The 21,966-nt window shown below is 39.4% G+C and overlaps 1 protein-coding gene across 2 annotated transcripts in view; it reads right to left on the bottom strand.

The window, feature by feature from the left end:
- AQP9 (aquaporin 9) overlaps window positions 1-21,690 on the bottom strand; it is a 54,930-nt gene extending 33,240 nt beyond the window's left edge. Inside the window, exon 1 of one of the 2 annotated variants that reach the window (XM_024232536.3) lies at window positions 21,198-21,690. In XM_024232536.3, the coding sequence (XP_024088304.2) occupies window positions 21,198-21,308 (111 nt within the window). In that variant the 5' untranslated portion in view covers window positions 21,309-21,690. The remainder of the gene's footprint in view (window positions 1-21,197) is intronic. The other variant, XM_024232535.3, reaches the window with a different exon arrangement.
- Window positions 21,691-21,966: the final 276 nt, after the last annotated feature.

Below are 21,966 nucleotides of genomic sequence, written 5' to 3'. Positions count from 1 at the left end.
AGTCTTTAATTTATTTGGGTGGTATAATGGTTGTTTTTGCTTATACTGCAGCAATGGCTATTGAGGAATATCCTGAAACATGAGGGTCAAGTATTGACATTTGAGGGGCTTTGTTATTAGGATTATTAATAGAGTTGGTGTTAATTTGGTGAATGACTGAGTATGATGGGATGGTCATTATAATTAATTTTTTTTTGGGTCAATGATGGATGATATATTTGATGGTGGTCTCATGAGATTTTTAAATTATTATTATTATTATTTTTAATTATTATACTTTAGGTTTTAGGGTACATGTGAGCAATGTGCAAGTTAGTTACATATGTATACATGTGCCATGCTGGTGTGCCACACCCACCAACTCGCCATCTAGCATTAGGTATATCTCCCACTGCTATCCCTCCCTACTCCCCCTCACCCCACAACAGTCCCCAGAGTGTGATGTTCCCCTTTCCTGTGTCCATGTGTTCTCATTGTTCAATTCCCACCTATGAGTGAGAATACGCGGTGTTTGGGTTTTTGTTCTTGCGATAGTTTACTGAGAATGATGATTTCCAGTTTCATCCATGTCCCTACAAAGGACATGAACTCATCATTTTTTATGGCTGCATAGTATTCCATGGTGTATATGTGCCACATTTTCTTAATCCAGTCTATCATTGTTGGACATTTGGGTTGGTTCCAAGTCTTGGCTATTGTGAATAGTGCCACAATAAACATACATGTGCATGTGTCTTTATAGCAGCATATTTTATAATCCTTTGGGTATATACCCAGTAATGGGATGGCTGGGTCAAATGGTATTTCTAGTTCTAGATCCCTGAGGAATCGCCACACTGACTTCCACAATGGTTGAACTAGTTTACAGTCCCACCAACAGTATTTCTCCACATCCTCTCCAGCACCTGTTGTTTCCTGACTTTTTAATGATTGCCATTCTAACTGGTGTGAGATGGTATCTCATTGTGGTTTTGATTTGCATTTCTCTGATGGCCAGTGATGGTGAGCATTTTTTCATGTGTTTTTTGGCTGCATAAATGTCTTCTTTTGAGAAGTGTCTGTTCATGTCCTTCGCCCACTTTTTGATGGGGTTGTTTGTTTTTTTCTTGTAAATTTGTTTGAGTTCATTGTAGATTCTGGATATTAGCCCTTTGTCAGATGAGTAGGTTGCAAAAATTTTCTCCCATTTTGTAGGTTGCCTGTTCACTCTGATGGTAGTTTCTTTTGCTGTGCAGAAGCTCTTTAGTTTAATTAGATCCCATTTGTCAATTTTGGCTTTTGTTGCCATTGCTTTTGGTGTTTTAGACATGAAGTCCTTGCCCATGCCTATGTCCTGAATGGTAATGCCTAGGTTTTCTTCTAGGGTTTTTATGGTTTTAGGTCTAACATTTAAGTCTTTAATCCATCTTGAATTGATTTTTATATAAGGTGTAAGGAAGGGATCCAGTTTCAGCTTTCTCCATATGGCTAGCCAGTTTTCCCAGCACCATTTATTAAATAGGGAATCCTTTCCCCATTGCTTGTTTTTCTCAGGTTTGTCAAAGATCAGATAGTTGTAGATATGTGGCATTATTTCTGAGGGCTCTGTTCTGTTCCATTGGTCTATAGCTCTGTTTTGGTACCAGTACCATGCTGTTTTGGTTACTGTAGCCTTGTAGTATAGTTTGAAGTCAGGTAGCGTGATGCCTCCAGCTTTGTTCTTTTGGCTTAGGATTGACTTGGCGATGCGGGCTCTTTTTTGGTTACATATGAACTTTGAAGTAGTTTTTTCCAATTCTGTGAAGAAAGTCATTGGTAGCTTGATGGGGATGGCATTGAATCTGTAAATTACCTTGGGCAGTATGGCCATTTTCATGATATTGATTCTTCCTACCCATGAGCATGGAATGTTCTTGCATTTGTTTGTATCCTCTTTTATTTCCTTGAGCAGTGGTTTGTAGTTCTCCTTGAAGAGGTCCTTCACGTCCCTTGTAAGTTGGATTCCTAGGTATTTTATTCTCTTTGAAGCAATTGTGAATGGGAGTTCACTCATGATTTGGCTCTCTGTTTGTCTGTTGTTGGTGTCTAAGAATGCTTGTGATTTTTGTACATTGATTTTGTATCCTGAGACTTTGCTGAAGTTGCTTATCAGCTTAAGGAGATTTTGGGCTGAGACAATGGGGTTTTCTAGATATACAATCATGTCATCTGCAAACAGGGACAACTTGACTTCCTCTTTTCCTAACTGAATACCCTTTATTTCCTTCTCCTGCCTAATTGCCCTGGCCAGAACTTCCAACACTATGTTGAATAGGAGTGGTGAGAGAGGGCATCCCTGTCTTGTGCCAGTTTTCAAAGGGAATGCTTCCAGTTTTTGCCCATTCAGTATGATATTGGCTGTGGGTTTGTCATAGATAGCTCTTATTATTTTGAGATACGTCCCATCAATACCTAATTTATTGAGAGTTTTTAGCATGAAGGGTTGTTGAATTTTGTCAAAGGCCTTTTCTGCATCTATTGAGATAATCATGTGGTTTTTGTCTTTGGTTCTGTTTATATGCTGGATTACATTTATTGATTTGCGTATATTGAACCAGCCTTGCATCCCAGGGATGAAGCCCACTTGATCATGGTGGATAAGCTTTTTGATGTGCTGCTGGATTCAGTTTGCCAGTATTTTATTGAGGATTTTTGCATCAATGTTCATCAAGGATATTGGTCTAAAATTCTCTTTTTTGTTGTGTCTCTTCCAGGCTTTGGTATCAGGATGATGCTGGCCTCATAAAATGAGTTAGGGAGGATTCCCTCTTTTTCTATTGATTGGAATAGTTTCAGAAGGAATGATACCAGCTCCTCCTTCTACCTCTGGTAGAATTTGGCTGTGAATCCATCTGGTCCTGGACTTTTTTTTGGTTGGTAAGCTATTGATTATTGCCACAATTTCAACTCCTGTTATTGGTCTATTCAGAGATTCAACTTCTTCCTGGTTTAGTCTTGGGAGAGTGTATGTGTCGAGGAATTTATCCATTTCTTCTAGATTTTCTAGTTTATTTGCATAGAGGTGTTTGTAGTATTCTCTGATGGTAGTTTGTATTTCTGTGGGATTGGTGGTGATATCCCCTTTATCATTTTTTATTGCATCTATTTGATTCTTCTCTCTTTTTTTCTTTATTAATCTTGCTAGTGGTCTATCAATTTTGTTGATCCTTTCAAAAAACCAGCTCCTGGATTCATTAATTTTTTGAAGGGTTTTTTGTGTCTCTATTTCCTTCAGTTCTGCTCTGATCTTAGTTATTTCTTGCCTTCTGCTAGCTTTTGAATGTGTTTGCTCTTGCTTTTCTAGTTCTTTTAATTGTGATGTTAGGGTGTCCATTTTGGATCTTTCCTGCTTTCTCTTGTGGGCATTTAGTGCTATAAATTTCCCTCTACACACTGCTTTGAATGCATCCCAGAGGTTCTGGTATGTTGTGTCTTGGTTCTCGTTGGTTTCAAAGAACATCTTTATTTCTGCCTTCATTTCGTTATGTACCCAGTAGTCATTCAGGAGCAGGTTGTTCAGTTTCCATGTAGTTGAGTGGTTTTGAGTGAGATTCTTAATCCTGAGTTCTAGCTTGATTGCACTGTGATCTGAGAGATAGTTTGTTATAATTTCTGTTCTTTTACATTTACTGAGGAGAGCTTTACTTCCAAGTATGTGGTCAATTTTGGAATAGGTGTGGTGTGGTGCTGAAAAAAATGTATATTCTGTTGATTTGGGGTGGAGAGTTCTGTAGATGTCTATTAGGTCCGCTTGGTGCAGAGCTGAGTTCAATTCCTGGGTATCCTTGTTGACTTTCTGTCTCGTTGATCTGTCTAATGTTGACAGTGGGGTGTTAAAGTCTCCCATTATTAATGTGTGGGAGTCTAAGTCTCTTTGTAGGTCACTCAGGACTTGCTTTATGAATCTGGGTGCTCCTGTATTGGGTGTATATATATTTAGGATAGTTAGCTCTTCTTGTTGAATTGATCCCTTTACAATTATGTAATGGCCTTCTTTGTCTCTTTTGATCTTTGTTGGTTTAAAGTCTGTTTTATCAGAGACTAGGATTGCAACCCCTGCCTTTTTTTGTTTTCCATTTGCTTGGTAGATCTTCCTCCATCCTTTTATTTTGAGCCTATGTGTGTCTCTGCACATGAGATGGGTTTCCTGAATACAGCACACTGATGGATCTTGACTCTTTATCCAATTTGCCAGTCTGTGTCTTTTAATTGGAGCATTTAGTCCATTTACATTTAAAGTTAATATTGTTATGTGTGAATTTGATCCTGTCATTATGATGTTAGCTGGTTATTTTGCTCGTTAGTTGCTGCAGTCTCTTCCTAGTCTCGATGGTCTTTATATTTTGGCATGATTTTGCAGCGGCTGGTACCGGTTGTGCCTTTCCATGTTTAGCGCTTCCTTCAGGAGCTCTTTTAGAGCAGGCCTGGTGGTGACAAAATCTCTCAGCATTTGCTTGTCTGTAAAGTATTTTATTTCTCCTTCACTTATGAAGCTTAGTTTGGCTGGATATGAAATTCTGGGTTGAAAATTCTTTTCTTTAAGAATGTTGAATATTGGCCCCCACTCTCTTCTGGCTTGTAGAGTTTCTGCCGAGAGATCCGCTGTTAGTCTGATGGGCTTCCCTTTGAGTGTAACCCGACCTTTCTCTCTGGCTGCCCTTAACATTTTTTCCTTCATTTCAACTTTGGTGAATCTTACAATTACGTGTCTTGGAGTTGCTCTTCTCGAGGAGTATCTTTGTGGCGTTCTCTATATTTCCTGAATCTGAATGTTGGCCTGCCTTGCTAGATTGGGGAAGTTCTCCTGGATAATATCCTGCAGAGTGTTTTCCAACTTGGTTCCATTCTCCCTGTCACTTTCAGGTACACCAATCAGATGTAGATTTGGTCTTTTCACATAGTCCCATATTTCTTGGAGGCTTTGATCGTTTCTTTTTATTCTTTTTTCTCTAAACTTCCCTTCTCGCTTCATTTCATTCATTTCATCTTCCATCGCTGATACCCTTTCTTCTATTTGATCGCATCGGCTCCTGAGGCTTCTGCATTCTTCACGTAGTTCTCGAGCCTTGGTTTTCAGCTCCACCAGCTCCTTTAAGCACTTCTCTGTATTGGTTATTCTAGTTATACATTCCTCTAAATTTTTTTCAAAGTTTTCAACTTCTTTGCCTTTGGTTTGAATATCCTCCCGTAGCTCAGAGTAATTTGATCATCTGAAGCCTTCCTCTCTCAGCTCGTCAAAGTCATTCTCCGTCCAGCTTTGATCCATTGCTGGTGAGGAACTGCGTTCCTTTTGAGGGGGAGAGGCACTCTGCTTTTTAGAGTTTCCAGTTTTTCTGCTCTGTTTTTTCCCCATCTTTGTGGTTTTATCTACTTTTGGTCTTTGATGATGGTGATGTACAGATGGGTTTGTGGTGTGGATGTCCTTTCTGTTTGTTAGTTTTCCTTCTAACAGACAGGACCCTCAGCTGCAGGTCTGTTGGAGTACCCGGCCGGCCGTGTGAGGTGTCAGTCTGCCCCTGCTGAGGGGTGCCTCCCAGTTAGGCTGCTCGGGGGTCAGGGGTCAGGGACCCACTTGAGGAGGCAGTCTGCCCGTTCTCAGATCTCCAGCTGCGTGCTGGGAGAACCACTGCTCTCTTCAAAGCTCAGATGGAAATGCAGAAATCACCCGTCTTCTGCGTCGCTCACGCTGGGAGCTGTAGACCGGAGCTGTTCCTATTCGGCCATCTTGGCTCCTCTCGGTCTCCTTATAATTAATTTTAATAGTGTACGGAGTTGCATAATTTTTGAGGGTGAGGAGGCGAGGTGGTTGAGTGAGGATTCTGTCGGTGAAGCTCCTTTATACAGTTATGGGTATTGGTGGTAGTTGCTGGTTGAAAATTATTTGTTAGTATTTATATTGCACTTGAAGTTACTCAGTGTGATGATTAGGTAATTAAGATTAGAGTTAGAAGAGGTAAAATAAAAAAGGAGAGGAAATAGAGTTTCATTAGGCCTTTTGGGGCAGATATGGTAATGGAGGCTGATATTTGAGTTTGTGAAATGATTTTTGGTATGGACTTTCCTAATCAAATTATGTCTAGTAGAAGTGAGGCCAGATTTTGGCTTGTAAGTAGGCTTGAGTTGGGGGAGCTCTACGGTGGATGGTGGCTGAGTAAAAACCTAGTATATTGGAGAAGTTAAATGTCTGTAATTGATACTTTAGCTTAAGGTTATTAGTTATAAAATTTAGTTCTATTGCTAGTAAGAGGCCTAAGGTGGTCACACCTAGGGCTGTGAGTTTTAGGTGAAGTGGCATAGTTGTTTAGGGGGATGAAGTGGGAACAATATTATTGGTAATGAGGAATCCAGCAAAGATACTGCCAATTATTAGATGCTTAATTGGGTTAATTAGGAAAGGGTTATTTTTGTTAAAGGTTTGGATTCATAGATTATTTTCTATTAAAGGGTAGAAGCAGATAAGTAGAAAAACTGCCCAACTATAGCACTAGAGTGGAGGAGGGCTGAAACTGGGGTTGGGCCTTCTACGGTGGAAGGAAGTCAGGGATGAAGGCCAAATTGAGCTGACTTTCCTGCTGCTGCCAGGAGAACACTAATTAGTAGAAAGGAATTGGGGGTAAGATTTAGAATAAATATTTCTTGAAGCTCTCAAGTGTTGGAAAATAAGAGGAATCATGCTATAGCTAAAATAAAGCCAATATCTCCAATCATTTATACAGGACCATTTGGAGGGCTGCTGTGTTAGCATCTGCTCGGCCATATCATCAGCCAATTAGTAAAAAAGACACAATTCCCATACCTTCTCATCCAATAAAAAGTTGGAAGAGGTTATTGGTGGTAACTAGAATTAATATTATGGTGAGGAAAATGAGTAAATATTTGAAAAATTGATTAGTATTAGGGTCTGAGTTTATATGTCATATTGAGAACTCTACAATAGATTAGGTAACAAATAGTGCTACTGGGATAAATATTGTGGAAAAGTAGTTTAGTTTGAAGCTTAGTGAGAGTTGAAGAGTTTGAATTGTTACTGTCAGTTTGAGATAATTATTTCTTGATCTATGAATATGTGTATTGTTACAGGAATGAAGCTAATAATAAAGACACATGCAATAGATATTTTTACGTAGTATGGGTATCAATCTTTTTTGCAGGGGTTGGCTAAGGTAATAATAATTGGTAAGATTAAGGGGATTAGTGTTTTTATAACAGTGGTATAATACATGTTTATTACTTTACTTGGAGTTGCACCAATATTTTTGGTTCCTAAGACCAATGGATAGCTCTTATCCTTTAAAAGTTGAGAAAGCCATGTTATTAGGGACGGGAGTATGAGTTAGCAGTTCTTGCATACTTTCTCAGTAGATAAGAAGTTGCAGGCTTCTATTATTAGATCCACAATCTAATGTTTTGGTTAAACTATATTTACAGTATGCAAACCCCATAATAATCTTAGGGTTTAAGGATAATAGAAAGATAGGTGCAAGATATATAAGTATTAATGTATTTTCTTGTGTAAACGAGGGTTTAATACTGTTAATGTAATATACAAGTGTCCCTCGTTGTGTTGTGATTAGTATATGTAGGGAGTAAAGATGTGTAATTAGTGTATTAAGTCTTATAAGCCTAATGGTGATGTTTGATCAAGAGAATAAAGCCATAGTGATGAAGAGTTCTCCTATTAAATTAATGGTAGGGGGAAAGGCAAGGTTAGTAAGACTTGCTAAAAGTCATCAAGAGGCTATTAGTGGAAGCAGTGTTTGAAGGCCTAGGATAAGTAATATAATTCGGCTATGGACTCACTCGTAGTTCAAATTTGCTAGGCAGAATAGTAAAGATGAAGTGACTCCATGGGCAATTATAAGGGTGACTGCACCTGTAAAGCTTCAAGGGGTTCAAATGAGAATAGCCATAATAACAAGTGCTATATGGCTTACGGAGGAATATGCGATAAGTGATTTTAAGTCCGTTTGTCATAGACAAATAGAGCTTGTCATAACTATTTCCCATAAGGATATTAGGAAGGGGTAGGCTATACATTCTGTTAGGGGGTTGAGGATAGGGGTAAGCCGTATAATACTGTAGCCACCTAGCTTTAGGAGTACCTCTGCAAGTACTATTGAGCCAGCAATAGGGGCTCCCACGTGGGCTTTGGGGAGTCATAGGTGAAGTCCATATAGAGGTATTTTTACTATGAGAGTCATAATACATGCTAGTCATATAAGATTATTAGATCAGGAAGTTAATAGCTCTTGGGTGGTAAATATTATTATTATTATTATGATGTTTAGTGAACCCAAGGTATTTTGAGTATGGGCAAGTGTGATAAGTAGGGGAAGAGAACTATTATAGAGTTTTTTCTGCGGGGGTGACTCATTGGAAAGGTGATGTTGGCTTGCTAGAATTACAAGAGGTAATAGGTTGTTAAGATTAGAAGGGGCGATGTTAGTGGGTCAGAGGAGAAAGTAAGTGAGAAGTTGGATGAATTATCATTTAATTGGGTAAGATATAGTAATGAGGCTGATGAATAGGTTGTGGATAGTTATGTTAATTCGGATTATAGAGTTATTACAGAGTCATGTTGTTGGTAATAGTATAATTGTTGGAATAACTTTCAGCATTGAAGTCAATTTAGATTTTATACATAATCTAGGCCGTATGTGTTGGAGATTGAAACTAGTAAGGCAAGGCACACTGCGGCTTCACAGGCCGCAAATACTAGGAGGATAATGGGTATTATGGATGCTAGAGTGAAATGTATATTTAAAGTTATAAAAGTAATTATAATGAGTATTGATAATACTATACCTTCTAGGCATAATAGGGATGATGTTAAGTGGGATTGATAGACTAATATTCCCAGCAATGCTGTGGTGTATGTTAATATAATATTGATATAAATAAAGGGCATTTGGTAAATATAGTCTATCATAATCTAATGAGTCGAAATCATTTATTTTAACTTAAACTATCTACCAATTCAATTCAGTCTAATCCTTCTTGGGTTCATTCATAAGTCAAGCCTAGGATTAAAATAATAATTAGTACAAGGGCTGTGCTGATTATTAGTGTCAGGTTGTTTGTTTGAAGGGCTCATGGCAGGGGCAGTAGTAGAGCAATTTCTAAGTTGAACAGGAGAAATGTGGTGACCACTAGGAAGAATTTTATGGAGAAAGAGAGGTGGCCGGAGGTTAATGAGTCAAATCTGCATCATAAGGGCTGGATTTTTCTATATAAATATTAAGTTATGGGAGTCAAAATATAATTGCTAATAAGGTGTCGGTCACTAGGGCTAGTGTCAAGCTAATTACTCTTTTTCAAATATTATCAAAGCTTATTGATTGGAAGTCAATGGTATTGCTTATACTAAAAGAGTAGGATCCTCATCAGTAGACAGAGACATATAAGAATAGTCTTACTATATCTATGAAGTATCAATATCAGGCAGTGGCTTCAAAGCCAAAGTGGTGGTTAGATGCAAAGTGAAATTTTAATTGGCAGAGGAGGTAGATAGTGACAAATGTTGACCCAATAATGACATGAAGTCCATGAAAGCCTGTGGCTATAAACAATGTTGAGCCATAAATTCCATCGGAGATAGTAAAAGGGGCCTTGAAATATTCTGAAACTTGTAGGGTGAAATATATGCCTAAGGTAATTGTGATGGCGACTACCTTCCGTCAGGCTGTGGTGAGCTCAAGTAATTGAAACTCCTGATGCAAGAATGGGGTAAGGCCACAGTGGAGTGGGTCTGAATGGCAAATGCCCCTCTGAGACAGGTCATATGCTATCCATTTCCCTGCAACCCCACCATGCCCACGTCACTCATATGTGTTGCCTGTTTGGTCTCACTTAGCTTTGTAGCTGTTGACTCCTGTCTTAAGGTCTGGGAAGAGGAAACCATTAAGCTTTTGGTGCCAGTGATTTCCTGGCCTTGCAGATACCATGGTGATAACACACCTGGGCTGGGATGCAGTCCTAGCTCCTGGAGAAAGAATCTGTGGCTACCATCAAAGGAAGGACTGCCTATAGGCAAAACTTTGTCTAAGGTGGTGGCCATAGCGTTTCCAAAAAACACAATCCCCATTCTTGAGAAGGGAGTCACTTTAGGGCTTACCAGAGGCTTCCCTGCTCCTGTAAGTTTTTAACTGGAGAGGAAGGAGCATCCATGGCAATCTCAGCACAGCACTCTCTGCAAACCTTGGCCCTCCAGCCTGTGCTGTAGGTGTGTGTTAGAGAAGTCCCTCATCCATCCTACTCCACCTGTTTATTCCCACCTATTCAGCTTATATGACTATAGCCTTTTGAACATATGAAGATAACAATAACACCAATAACAACTAATCTATATTGAGTGAATTTTGTGAGTTAAACACTTTCCATGCATTAGCCCATCAGTCCTCACAATGACCTATGAGTCAGGCCCTCTTCCTGTCTCTATTTTACAAACTAGGAAACCAAAGCTTAGAGAGGTTAAAAGAATTGCTCTCACGTTCCCATAAGTGGTAAATGCTGGGGCCAAGGTTTGACTGCACATGATTTTGACCAGCAATAGGTGAAAGAGGAAACATTCACATGGCATTTGCGCCATGGTGAGGCGCTCTCACGCACTTTACTTCTGTGAGTCCTCCCAATACTTCATCCCCAGTTAAAAACTGAAAGTCTGAGTGACTTGATATAAGACCTATTGCTAATAGGTGACAGTTTCTGAATCTGGAGCCAGATTCTTTCATTCCCATCCCAGTGTTCCTCCTGTGACAACTGCTGCTGCCTCTGTGGGTCAGCCTGTTTCCTTTATTAGCACAGAATGCAGATTCATGCACAGCTTTCCTGTCAGTTAGTTTTCCAATTGCAAAATAAAACTTTCTCAGTCATAACAAAAATAGTCACAAAGAACCAAGACTGAAACCTGGATCTTCTGGCTAAAAATAAAATATGTGGTGGCATGCAGCCTGAGAGAATATCAGGAAGAGATCAATCATGCAAGAACCAGCTGTACCTGAAAAGAGGCGATATTAGGGCAGGCTCATAAAAAGAGAGGAATCTGCAATTTGAGAGCCTGGTGAATGGGAACATGGCCAGCCTCAGTGCTCTCCAAGTAGAAAAAAGCACCAAGAACCAACTCAGAGCTCAGAAAGGAGAGGTGATTGAACTCCACTATCTCTACTGGGCTGAAAAGAACAATGCTTTCCTTTTCTGACCTCACCGGGCATTCACATCCCTCAACTCATCCCAAATGCTGACCTGGATGGGAAATTGATCACCATCCCAAGGATCAGAATAAGAAATGAAGGAAGCATTTATTAATTAAGTTGTGTTTGCATTAGGATAACTGTGACTCTGAGTGGGCTGTGTGTGAGTGGGGGTTTCTGAGGACAGTTCTCCCTCTACCCACAGGGCCCAACAGTGCCAAGGCCGCCTCTTGTCACTCTCAACCTGGGAGATCTCTGCATACGGAGGAGTTCTGAGGACTGATGTGTTTCCAGGGTCTGCAAATCTCAAAGTATGTTTCACAGATCATTAGTTCCATTAGATGCTCCTCAAAAAAGGGGTTTGTGGTTAAGTAGAGCTGAAGACAGCTTTACATTCTGTTCCCCTCTTAGAGATTTACAGAGAACATTAAAGGCTCTGATAATTCCTGCAGTTGAGAAAACTGCTTATTTTGGTTCAACCCAGTGTTTCCCAAGCATATTTGGGAAGGACCACATATTTTTTTTTCACTTAATTCTTATTTGCATCTTTTGGAACTAGTGTTTTTCAGAACAGATTTTGAGCAACTCCCTACAAAAATGCTTTGAAAAGACATACTCTACTGGGTGAGCTCTCTCATGGGGAGGAAGGTGGTGAAGAAAATACATATGAATATGTACAATTTTTTTAAATTTCAAAAGGGTATACCATAAAATATAAGAAATGTGTTTCCTTCCAACCCCAGATTTTAAATTTTATTGTCCACAGGTAACTAATATCAATACTTTCTGGTGTGTTGTCAAAAAGGTGTGCATGTGCCTCTGTGTGTGTGCTTGTATATGTGTGTGTGTTTATACAGGTGAGGGTATTTAACCATTTCTGCCTGCTTTTTCTACTTGAATAGCTTAGAGTATTTTTGTATTAGCATGTAAACCTTCTATTTAATGGGTAAACAGGAGTCTCGCATAGATGCACCCCCATTTCTTTAACCAATCACCTGTTGATAGAAGCGTAGAGTTTTCAGGAGGTACTCTCATAAGAAAGCTTGAATTTCCAGAAAGACTCTAAGGCATGTGTGCTGAGAGGGACTAAGCCCTCAAGTCCTTTATGGTCTTGACTGACGTTTCTAGGCTCACATCTTAGCATGACCAGCCAAGCTACCAAGATGGAGAAAAGGGCAAGGGGCAGGGCAGGCACACTTTGCTGGCATAGTTTCTCTTAAATCATTTGCTTTGCTTAGAAGTTTCAGTGAACTCAGCAATCCTGCCCCAGACATGAAATTAGATGCCTGCTGGAGGTATAATGGGCACCTAATTTCTTCACGGCTGAACTGCCTCAGCCATTTGAACCATCTGTGGGTTGTTAGGTCACTTTCACAGGGCTGATGAGTAAAGAAGGGCCAACTTCTGCTCTCATTAGTATGTTTTACTTTCTTGTAAAGTAATGAGAACATGTTGCAATGGGCTTTGTCACTGAAGAAAAACTGACCAAACCCACTTCTGGAAAGTAGAAAAAAAAATACTTCCCCTTTGAAAGTCAATGAAAACAGTGAGTTTTCTGGGTAAAATTAAAATTCACAATCAGAAGCAGAATCCTGTTTGGCAGAATCAAGTTTGGCTCCAGGAGTCTGCAGCCCTTAGATCAGTGATCCAGAATGGACTTTTCTCCCAAGCGCCTTGAAACTATGAGATTTCCCAGGTGAGCCTGGTCCTCCACGTTCATTGCTGATAGGGGGAAGTCTGTAGGAAAATTCTCCCTCAGCTGCTACTGACTCAAAGTCTAAGGATGTCAAAAGAGCCAGCCTCATTTGTAGGAAGCACGAGGTCTCTTAGTCATTCACGGTCACACGTCCCAGTTTGGGAGAAAGGGCACGGAGTGCCGTTCTTTTGGGAGGGTGCTCTTCAACAGGCACCTGCATCCCCCAGGCTTTTCTTTTCAGTTTGCCACTTCACAGCAATCATTTCCGGCTGGCGATATACCTGGGGAACCCAGCAGAAGCAAATGCAAACCTGCTCTGGAAGAACAAATCCATACCTTAGGCCACGTGGAATTCCCACAGGGAAAAATAAATCTCCTTGAAGAATTTATAATACAAATGTATAAAACACTAAAGGAAAAGATCCTTTATGAATAAGAGTCAGTAGATAAAATAGGCAGAATGATTCACTCCCCCAAAACTCGAGATGACAGAACAGGTTTAAAATATTATAAATATGTTAGGATTTGGTGAGTTAAGGAAATGAAAGAAATAAGCACACAAGAAAAGAAATTAAAAAAAAAAAGAACCAAATAAAACATACAGAAATGAAAACATAGTGAAACTAAAGACTCAATGAACGTGTTAAACAGAAGATTAGATGGAACCGAACAGGGAATTGGTGAACTGAAAGATAGATTTGAAACAGCAACTATACAAAATTCAGCATGGATTAAGAGAATAAGAGAAGAAATGGTTGAGGCATAAAAAAATGAGAGGGTCAAACATGCATACCAATATAGTAGGAGTTCTAAAAGGAGAAAACAGACTGGGGGAAGGGCAAGGTAATAAAGAGGAAAATTTTCCAGAATTGGTAAACATTATAACCCTTTAAATTGAAGATGAAAAATGAGTTAAGAACTAGAAATAAATTCACCTCTAGTCACATTATAGTGAAATTTCAAAATAAAAAAACAAAATGAAACTCTTATTAGTTACCAGATAAATTCAGATTATTAAGGACAAAAATGAGACCAACAGGCTTGTCAACAGCAATAACAGAGACATTGGAAAAATGACAGAGACACCTGAAAAATGCCAAGCGAAAATAATTATCAACCTAAAATGTATCAGCTAATTTATCATTCAACCTTGAGTATGAAATAGACACATTCAGACAAAGACTGAGAAAATTCATCTGTCACACACCCTTCCTGAAAAATTTTCTAAAGGAAGAACTGCAAGAAGAAGGAGATAGAACCCAAGAGAAAGTAGTAGGTGTATGCAGTAATGATTAGCAAATAAACCAGTAAATGACAGGAATGCATTTTTAAATAAGCAAACAAAAATAAGTATTTATTTTAAAACATCAGTAATAACAATAATAATGAGGGAAAAATTTAAATATTAGACAACAATGACATGTAAGATGGAGTGGTTGATTGGAATTAGGATTTTTTAAAGTTTTTGTGTTGTTCAGAAGAAAAATTGATTTACTTTAAGTTAAAAAAATATATATATATATGGGTAATTTTTTTTTTTTTTTGGACACAAAGTTTCGTTTTGTTGCCCAGGCTGCAGTGCTTTGGCACAATCTCCGCCTCCCAGGTTTAAGCAATTCTCCTGCCTCAGCCTCCTGAGTAGCTGGGATTACAGGCGCACACCACCATGCCTGGCTAATTTTTGTGTTTTTAGTAGAGACCAGGTTTCACCATGTTGGCCAGGGTGGTCTTGGACTCCTGACCTTAGGTGATCCACCTGCCTCGGCCTCCCAAAGTACTGGGATTACAGGCATGAGCCATTGCGCCCAGCCTAAGGGTAAATACTTTAATAGAAAGGGCACACAGAGGAGAAAAGGCAAGAATAAAGAAAGCTGATCAACTCAGTAGGAGGACATAAGGAAGATCAAAGCAGAAACTACTGAAATGGAAAACAAACTTCTTTTTAAAAATTGAAAAGAGGATGTCACCTCAGGTATAGTGGAGTTTTTTTCTTTTATCTTTTTTTTTTTTGAGGTGGAGTCTCGCTTTGTCGCCCAGGCCAGAGTGCAGTGGCACAATCTCAACTCACTGCAACCTCCGCCTTCCGGGTTGAAGCGATTCTCCTGCCTCAGCCTCCTGAGTAGCTGGGACTATAGGTGCATGCCATCATGCCCAGCTAATTTTTGTATTTTTAGTAAAGACGGGGTTTCACCATATTGACCAGGCTGATCTGGAACACCTGACCTCTTGATCCACCCGCCTTGGCCTCCCAAAGTGCTGGGATTACAGGCATGAGCCACCGTGCCTGGCCAGACCTGTAACTTTTAAAGAAATTTTTTCATGTCATCTGTCCATCCCTCTCTTTTTTTGTGCACATGCTGAATAATCTTCAAGAAATAGATAACCCCCATTTTACACAAAGTGCTCCAGAAAATAGAAGAAAAAGGGAAAATTTTGATTCATTTCATGAGTCTAATATAACCTTGGTAATAAAAGTAGAAAGACAACAACAGCAACAAACAATGTTCTCAACAACAAAAAATGGTATATCAGGTAGTGCAAGTTTGGACAAACAGATCAATGGCACTGAATAGTCTAGGCATAGAACCGCATATGCATGTGAACAGGTGTATGATAGGAATGTCATCACAGTCAGTGGAGAAAAGATAGATAGTCAAAACTGGTCTTGGGACAATTGTCTATCCTTCCAGACATAGATAATAGACCCCACTCCTACATCATACACCAAATAAATTCTAATTATTTAAAGACACAAATATGAAAAGCAAAATATTAAACCTCAATAAGAAAACACAAACCTCAATGTATGGATTTAAAATAAATACAAATATCTTATAACAATTAAGAAAAAGTAAAGTATCCCAAAGAGAAATGTGCAGAGGCTGTAATCAGGCAATTTACAAAAGAGCCACCTAAACGTTTAGTAAATACATGAAAAGATAATCACTGCACTGGAATTGAGTACAATTACTAGTGAAATTCCATTTTTCTCTCTCTCAAATTAGCAAAATATAAAAGTTGGATGACATCAAGGATGGTTGAGTATGTGGTAAATGGGAACTCATGTCGCTACTGGAAGTACAACTTTGAAATCACTTTGGAGAGCAATTTTATAATACACATAAAGTTGAGGATGCACATACCCTAGGACCACCAGGTCCTCTTCTAGGTATATACTCCAGAGAAACTCTTGAACATGTGTACAAGAAGACATGTACCAAGATGTTCAATGTAGCAGTCTTGGTAATTGTAATCAATAGTGAGATAGCGATGGGTACATAAACCAGCCATACATGTTTCCAAATTAATAAATTTCAGAAAGTGTCTCTGGGGAAAAGTCTCAAATTGGAGAAGGTGTATAAGCTATGAAGCTGTATATGTACATTTTTAAACATATACAACTATAATATATATTCTTATAAGCAACTGTAGTAAAACTTCAAAAGCATATATTAGAATGTTAACTGTAGTGTGGTTAAGAGAAACTGGAGAGATTTGATTCTAATCTCAGCTCCACCACACACTTGCTTGTGGTCAAGTCAGTTAACCATACTAAGTCCTAATTTCCTCATCTATAAAATGAGAGCAATATCTTTACCTCATTAAATTTAGTTTAGATTTAGTTTAAGGATCAAAGTGTCTGGGGTATAGAGTATGCTTAGTGTTAACCTCCTTTTCCCTCTCTTGTCCTCATCATCATATTTGACAGGAGACAGCCTCGAGTCTTTAAACTCTTGCTTCAAGGCAGGGATCTAAGGAGAATCCCCAGTGTTTAGCACTTCTGCACATTCAGATTTAGAACCTCAGACATTCTCAAAGGGACAGAACTCCCAAGTACAGAAGTACCAGTCCTTGAAGGACTGAGCATTGAACATAAATCATAATAACAAGAGGCAGGTAAAACTGACGGTAGACATCCCCTGATGTTCTGCTGTGGTGGAAAGAGCTTTTGATAAAATTCTGCAAGACTGTGGGTGTCTGTTCTCTCAATTGAATGATGCAAGGGTCAGGCAACAGAGACCATCTTATTCCAAAGCTTCTGAGTGAGGGCCTGAGGATGGTGCACGACTTGGACAGACAAACCACCCACAGACAGAATCCAGGGCACTGCTGACAGTAGGGGCTTCTGATCTAGCATCTATTGGCCAACTGACAGCTCTAGCTCCATGTGACCCTCAGTCCTGGGCACCCTAGACTTGGAGAGACGGATGGTTTTGTAAAATAGCAAGCTAGAAGAACCAAGCATGGAGGAAACAGAGAAAGAATAGGTGGCTGTTGAGCCAGAAAGCAAGACAGAGAAGTTATGGGGTCTCTTGAGGCCCACTTTCCTATAGGTCCTTTGCTCTGAACCAAAAGAGTGGTCTTGAGGAAAAGCTAGAAAACAGAAATACTAGAGGAAAAATATAATGCAATGCTTGGTCAGTGTGTTTATCAGAGCTGAAGACATCACTGAGCCACCTCAGAACCCTGGTGTTACCTGAGGTTTGAATGTGTTTGTAGGTGGTGAAGAGATCCCAAGACTCTGCTAGCAGATCTTCTATAAAATATCCCCACCACGATCACATCTGTTCTGTAAAATCATCTTTTGACACTGCTAATGTATTTTAAGCTGTAAACTTCGTCAAGTTCTCTTGGGCTTTCTCATGAAAGGAGTTAATTCTCATCAAATGATGGTATTAGGGAATGACTGGAGTCAAGATACCAAGCCCAGCTCTTTCATTCAAGGGCTGATAAGTCTCTTAATTATGTTACACTTGTCTCTCCATCTGGCAAAATGCAGTTGATCGCTCTCCTTTCTCTCTCTTCGGGAAACATACAAACAGAAACGAGAATTTGGACAAGCAAACACTCTGTGCTGCTCAAGGGAAGAGCACAGTGGAAGTCCAAGGGCGAGTGTGTGCCCACGGCAGTGCAACTGGGTTCTGGGCTGATTCCCAGGATGCATGATTACATCAGCCTGAGCTCAGCTTCTCCACCAATAAAAAGGGCCAGTGATATCTGCCCACCCTTATCTCAGAGCTCTCCTGCCAGTACCTGGGCATTTCAAATAATGTACTAGACCAAAATTGTCCTGGATTCTGCCCTGCAAAGTGGATGTTTCCTTTAATTTGGCTTATAAACTTTCTGATTTCACTCTAAATCCTGACCATAGATTCTTTTGTCTCAAAAGTTCCTTAAGATAGAATATACCTACTTCAAGATCTGAACAAACTTTGTAATAATAATTTTAAAGCCCTAGAGTGTCTATAACCAGCATGTCTGATTGAGAATCCTCTCAAAATGGAGTGACAAACTCTGTGACCCCAGCAAGGAGGGATGATTTCTCACCCAGTCCTGGTGGAAGGTAGGAGCAGAAGAAGAGAACACTGCAGTGTCAGAAATTTCTCACATACAGTCAACCATCCCCATCCTTCCTTCCTCTTTCCTGTACTGCCCACTCCCCTATTTCCTCCATAGTCTGTGTTCCAGGAAAGTTTCTTCCTATTTCCTTCAGGACACTGAAGGTAAAGGTCAAGGGTACTACTTTTAGCAGAAGTACTTGCATTTTTTTCCATTCTAAGAGATGCCAAAAGTTAGACCTCTAATGTGGAAGCTTGACAGGGTGAGAAAAGAATTTACAATCTGTCCGACTACACAGTATGTTATCTACTCAGAAGTCCAGCCCTGGAAAGCTGTCCTTCCACCTCAGGAGGAAATACGGCTGCTTGCTGGGTTGTTCACTTCAGCATCTTCAATAAGATGAGCTCTGTATCAAAGAATCCTGAAAAGTTTGAAGAGAGAGGAGAATATATAGAGTAGTAGGAGTGAGCATAGTCCCTGTGAGAAATGACTAGACATGACTAGAGATTCTGTGAAGTTCAGCCCAAGGAAGAGATCAGCCTTTTGCATTGCAAACTTTCCCCCCACACTAGTAAAGGTGAAAGGCCGACCCATCCCAATGACTAAAAGGCCAAATTAGAGCTAGCTTTTTGGCTTATGACTTAATTGTTGTTGGTTTTAGTTGTAGTTTACAAAGAATTTTTCATGGACCTTCTTTTCTCTTAATGCTACCAGTAGGCCTTATCAGTCCTTTACACCAACTGTTCCCAACCTTTTAGCACCAGGGACCACCTGTACCAGTCTGTGGCCTATGTGTTGGGGACCCCTAATTTATACCAAGGTGTGGATTAGTTTGAGATGCTCCCCATAAGAGCAGTTTTTGAAAGGAGGGAAAAAAATAGAACCAGACTCCCAAGGGAAAAAACAATCTCACGTATTTGAAAGACTGAGTCCTTTATATCCTCCGCCATCTTTTCAATGTTCCCCTTCCCTTTGCCTTATCAATGTACAAAGCTTTTTACTAGAAAATACAAGGCAAAATGCACATTCTCTAATAAAGCAGAAAATTACTTTGGATAAACTTTGAGCAAAATCATGCAGATTTCTTGGTTTAAAAAAATTGTGTTTGTGCAGGAACTTTTTGTTTATACATCCCCACAAGCTCCAACAAAACTGAAGATGATAATCAAGGTTGCAGATTTTATTAGGGTTCACTTTAGAAAATAAATATATGGTATAAATGGAAATTAAATATTTCAGGAAATGACTGGCTTTATCCAGAACATACAAGGTTTAATTTTTCAACAGACAATATCAAGATGTTCTTTATTTAGCCCCTACCTTGCGTAGTGGGGAAGACACAAGGCCAGTTGAACAGTGAACTGCTGAAAGCAAATTTCACTTTCAACACAGAAAGCATGGGATTACGAAACAGGTTCTTCTTAAGAAATAAAGAGGGTTTTAAACTTTTTGGTTGCAAAAAAAAAAAAAAAAGATGTGTAGTTCACTTCCTCCTCTGTTTTCTGCAGAGCACTAAGAATCGTAACTGAATTTGCTTCACGTTTCTGACCCACTCATCACTGTGAGGCTGTAATCAGTCTGTATTGACAACTGCTTTCCTCTTTGGGGCCAGATTGTCAAGTAACATGACAGAGGGGTCTCAGTCTCACTAAGAAAGATTTTCCAGTAAGCAGTGACTGGGAATCATAAGAATCACTGACTTTCATCTTCTCTCTTTTCCTTCTAACTCCTCTTACTATATTATGACAGTGAGTGTGGTCAGAGCAGCCAGGAATGAATGCCAAGGGAAGATGAGGAGTGCGAGAAATTGTCCATAACTCCCTGAAAATACTTTAACGAATCTGGTCTAATGTGTTTCTCAGAGACCACAAAACTTATGACTCTCTCTTCATGTTATACTAGTTCAATTTATTGAGTTCACATTTGTTTCTCAATCTTGGCTTAGCTGATGCATTCCAAGCTTATTCTTCTAAATTATTATGTATTTGCCCAAAGCAAAGAACTTTTAATGCACAGAGTTTATGGGCTATTCTCTATAACTTTAAGGAAAATGAAATTATTTATACCTGGAGTAGGAAAGCCTTAAGCAGGATAAAAAAAGCGGTTGAAATCAATAGTTGCCACATGATAATACATTTCTATTCACAAATGGCCTGGCTCCAGGTAAAACTTCAGGATACAGAGAATGCTAGAACGTGCAGCAAAATGAAAGCCCAGACCACTTAAGTAAACTTTCCAGTCTCTTGTTAATAGCTGAGTAAATCTCTGGGCAATCCTCAAGAGGTTCTTAGAAGTCGTCCCTCGTTTATATCTAGAAGGTTCTTGTAATTGTCTTGTAAATCTCCAAAGATATTTAGAGATTACTTTGCTTTAAATAGAGACCAAAAATGATACAAAACTAAAGCTGGACTATTGCCTGGTACACTATTTCTACCTAGTGCAATTTTTAGCTTCTTAAAAATCAAGTGATCTGACAGCACAATACTTGTCAAGCACTTGTCATACTGAGATGTTTCTTGCCATCCATATGTATATTTTTGCCAACCATATTTATTGACTATTGATGCTTATTCCAGGTGGCTGAGTCACCCCAATGCTTGGAGGAAGCAAGCAGGGTACAAATCAATTGATCAATGAAAACACTAACGACTGACTTTTAAATAACAAAGCCATTTTAGAGTATAAGTAAATACCTGAAATAAAGAAGGCACTTCACTCACTCCCTCTGTTCCATTCCCATCAACTTTTGTGGATAAATGCAATGGGTAATTGAAAACTTAATATCACAACCACTAAATAGTCAAACAGCCTCTAGTAACTTGTTGCTTCCTGGAAAAGATAAATCTGATCCCAATTAACTTAAAGAAGACAAACCAAACAAAACTCTCCACTACCAGCCTGGCAGCTAGGGAGGCATTATTGGGTCCGAATGTAGGAAATCAGGAAATACTTACAATCATGATGAACGTGCCCAGGAACTCAGAGAGGGTTTCTTTCGCTAAGCTGCTCTTCAAGACCAGTCTCTGCTTGAAGCTTTTCCCCTTTTCTGCTCCCTCAGGCTGCATCTTGGGGCTTCTCTGAGGACTCCTGTTTCCACCAATATCTACCTGTTGTGGTCCTCACTTTCACAGCCACATGAAAATGGACGTTTTGACAATGGCTCACAGATTCCTGGAGATGTCTGGTGAGAGTCTCTGACTGTACAAATGCCGTTCCGATTAGAGGCTGTGGCTTAATCGTCTTCTGGTGGAACTGTCATTCCCTGTTCACTGCTATTTGTTTGAATCTGCGACTTAGAACCTGAAATCCCCAAAACGATCCTTTTTGTGCCTGACAGATTAATCATTACCTTTATTCTCAAGGTACTTTTTTCTCTGTTGGTTTTTTTCAAGAGATGAGAAAAGAGATGTGCCGGTTGTGTTGCCAAATCACAGTGATGGGCCCTGGTCCAGAAAAGATTTGCATGTTACACAATTGCAGGCTTCTGATTTTTTTTTCTTCTCATTCAGAAGTGGGTGGTTGGGGTGTAGTTTGGAATTGTCAAATCAGGTGTAGATATATCCAATGTTAACATTCTTTTCTGAAAAAGGTTTTTATGCAAAATGAAGAATTTGAAGAAAATATAGATTTATCATCCTAGAAGATTAATCACTCTTGTTTTCTTCTGGTATCATTTCAGTGGCTTCATGATACCACTCTGAGGTTAGTAAGAACCACAGAGGC

This window comes from Pongo abelii, chromosome 16 (assembly GCF_028885655.2).
Source record: "Pongo abelii isolate AG06213 chromosome 16, NHGRI_mPonAbe1-v2.0_pri, whole genome shotgun sequence".
Lineage (NCBI taxonomy): Eukaryota > Metazoa > Chordata > Mammalia > Primates > Hominidae > Pongo > Pongo abelii.
This window is presented reverse-complemented; position numbering and strand designations above follow the sequence as displayed.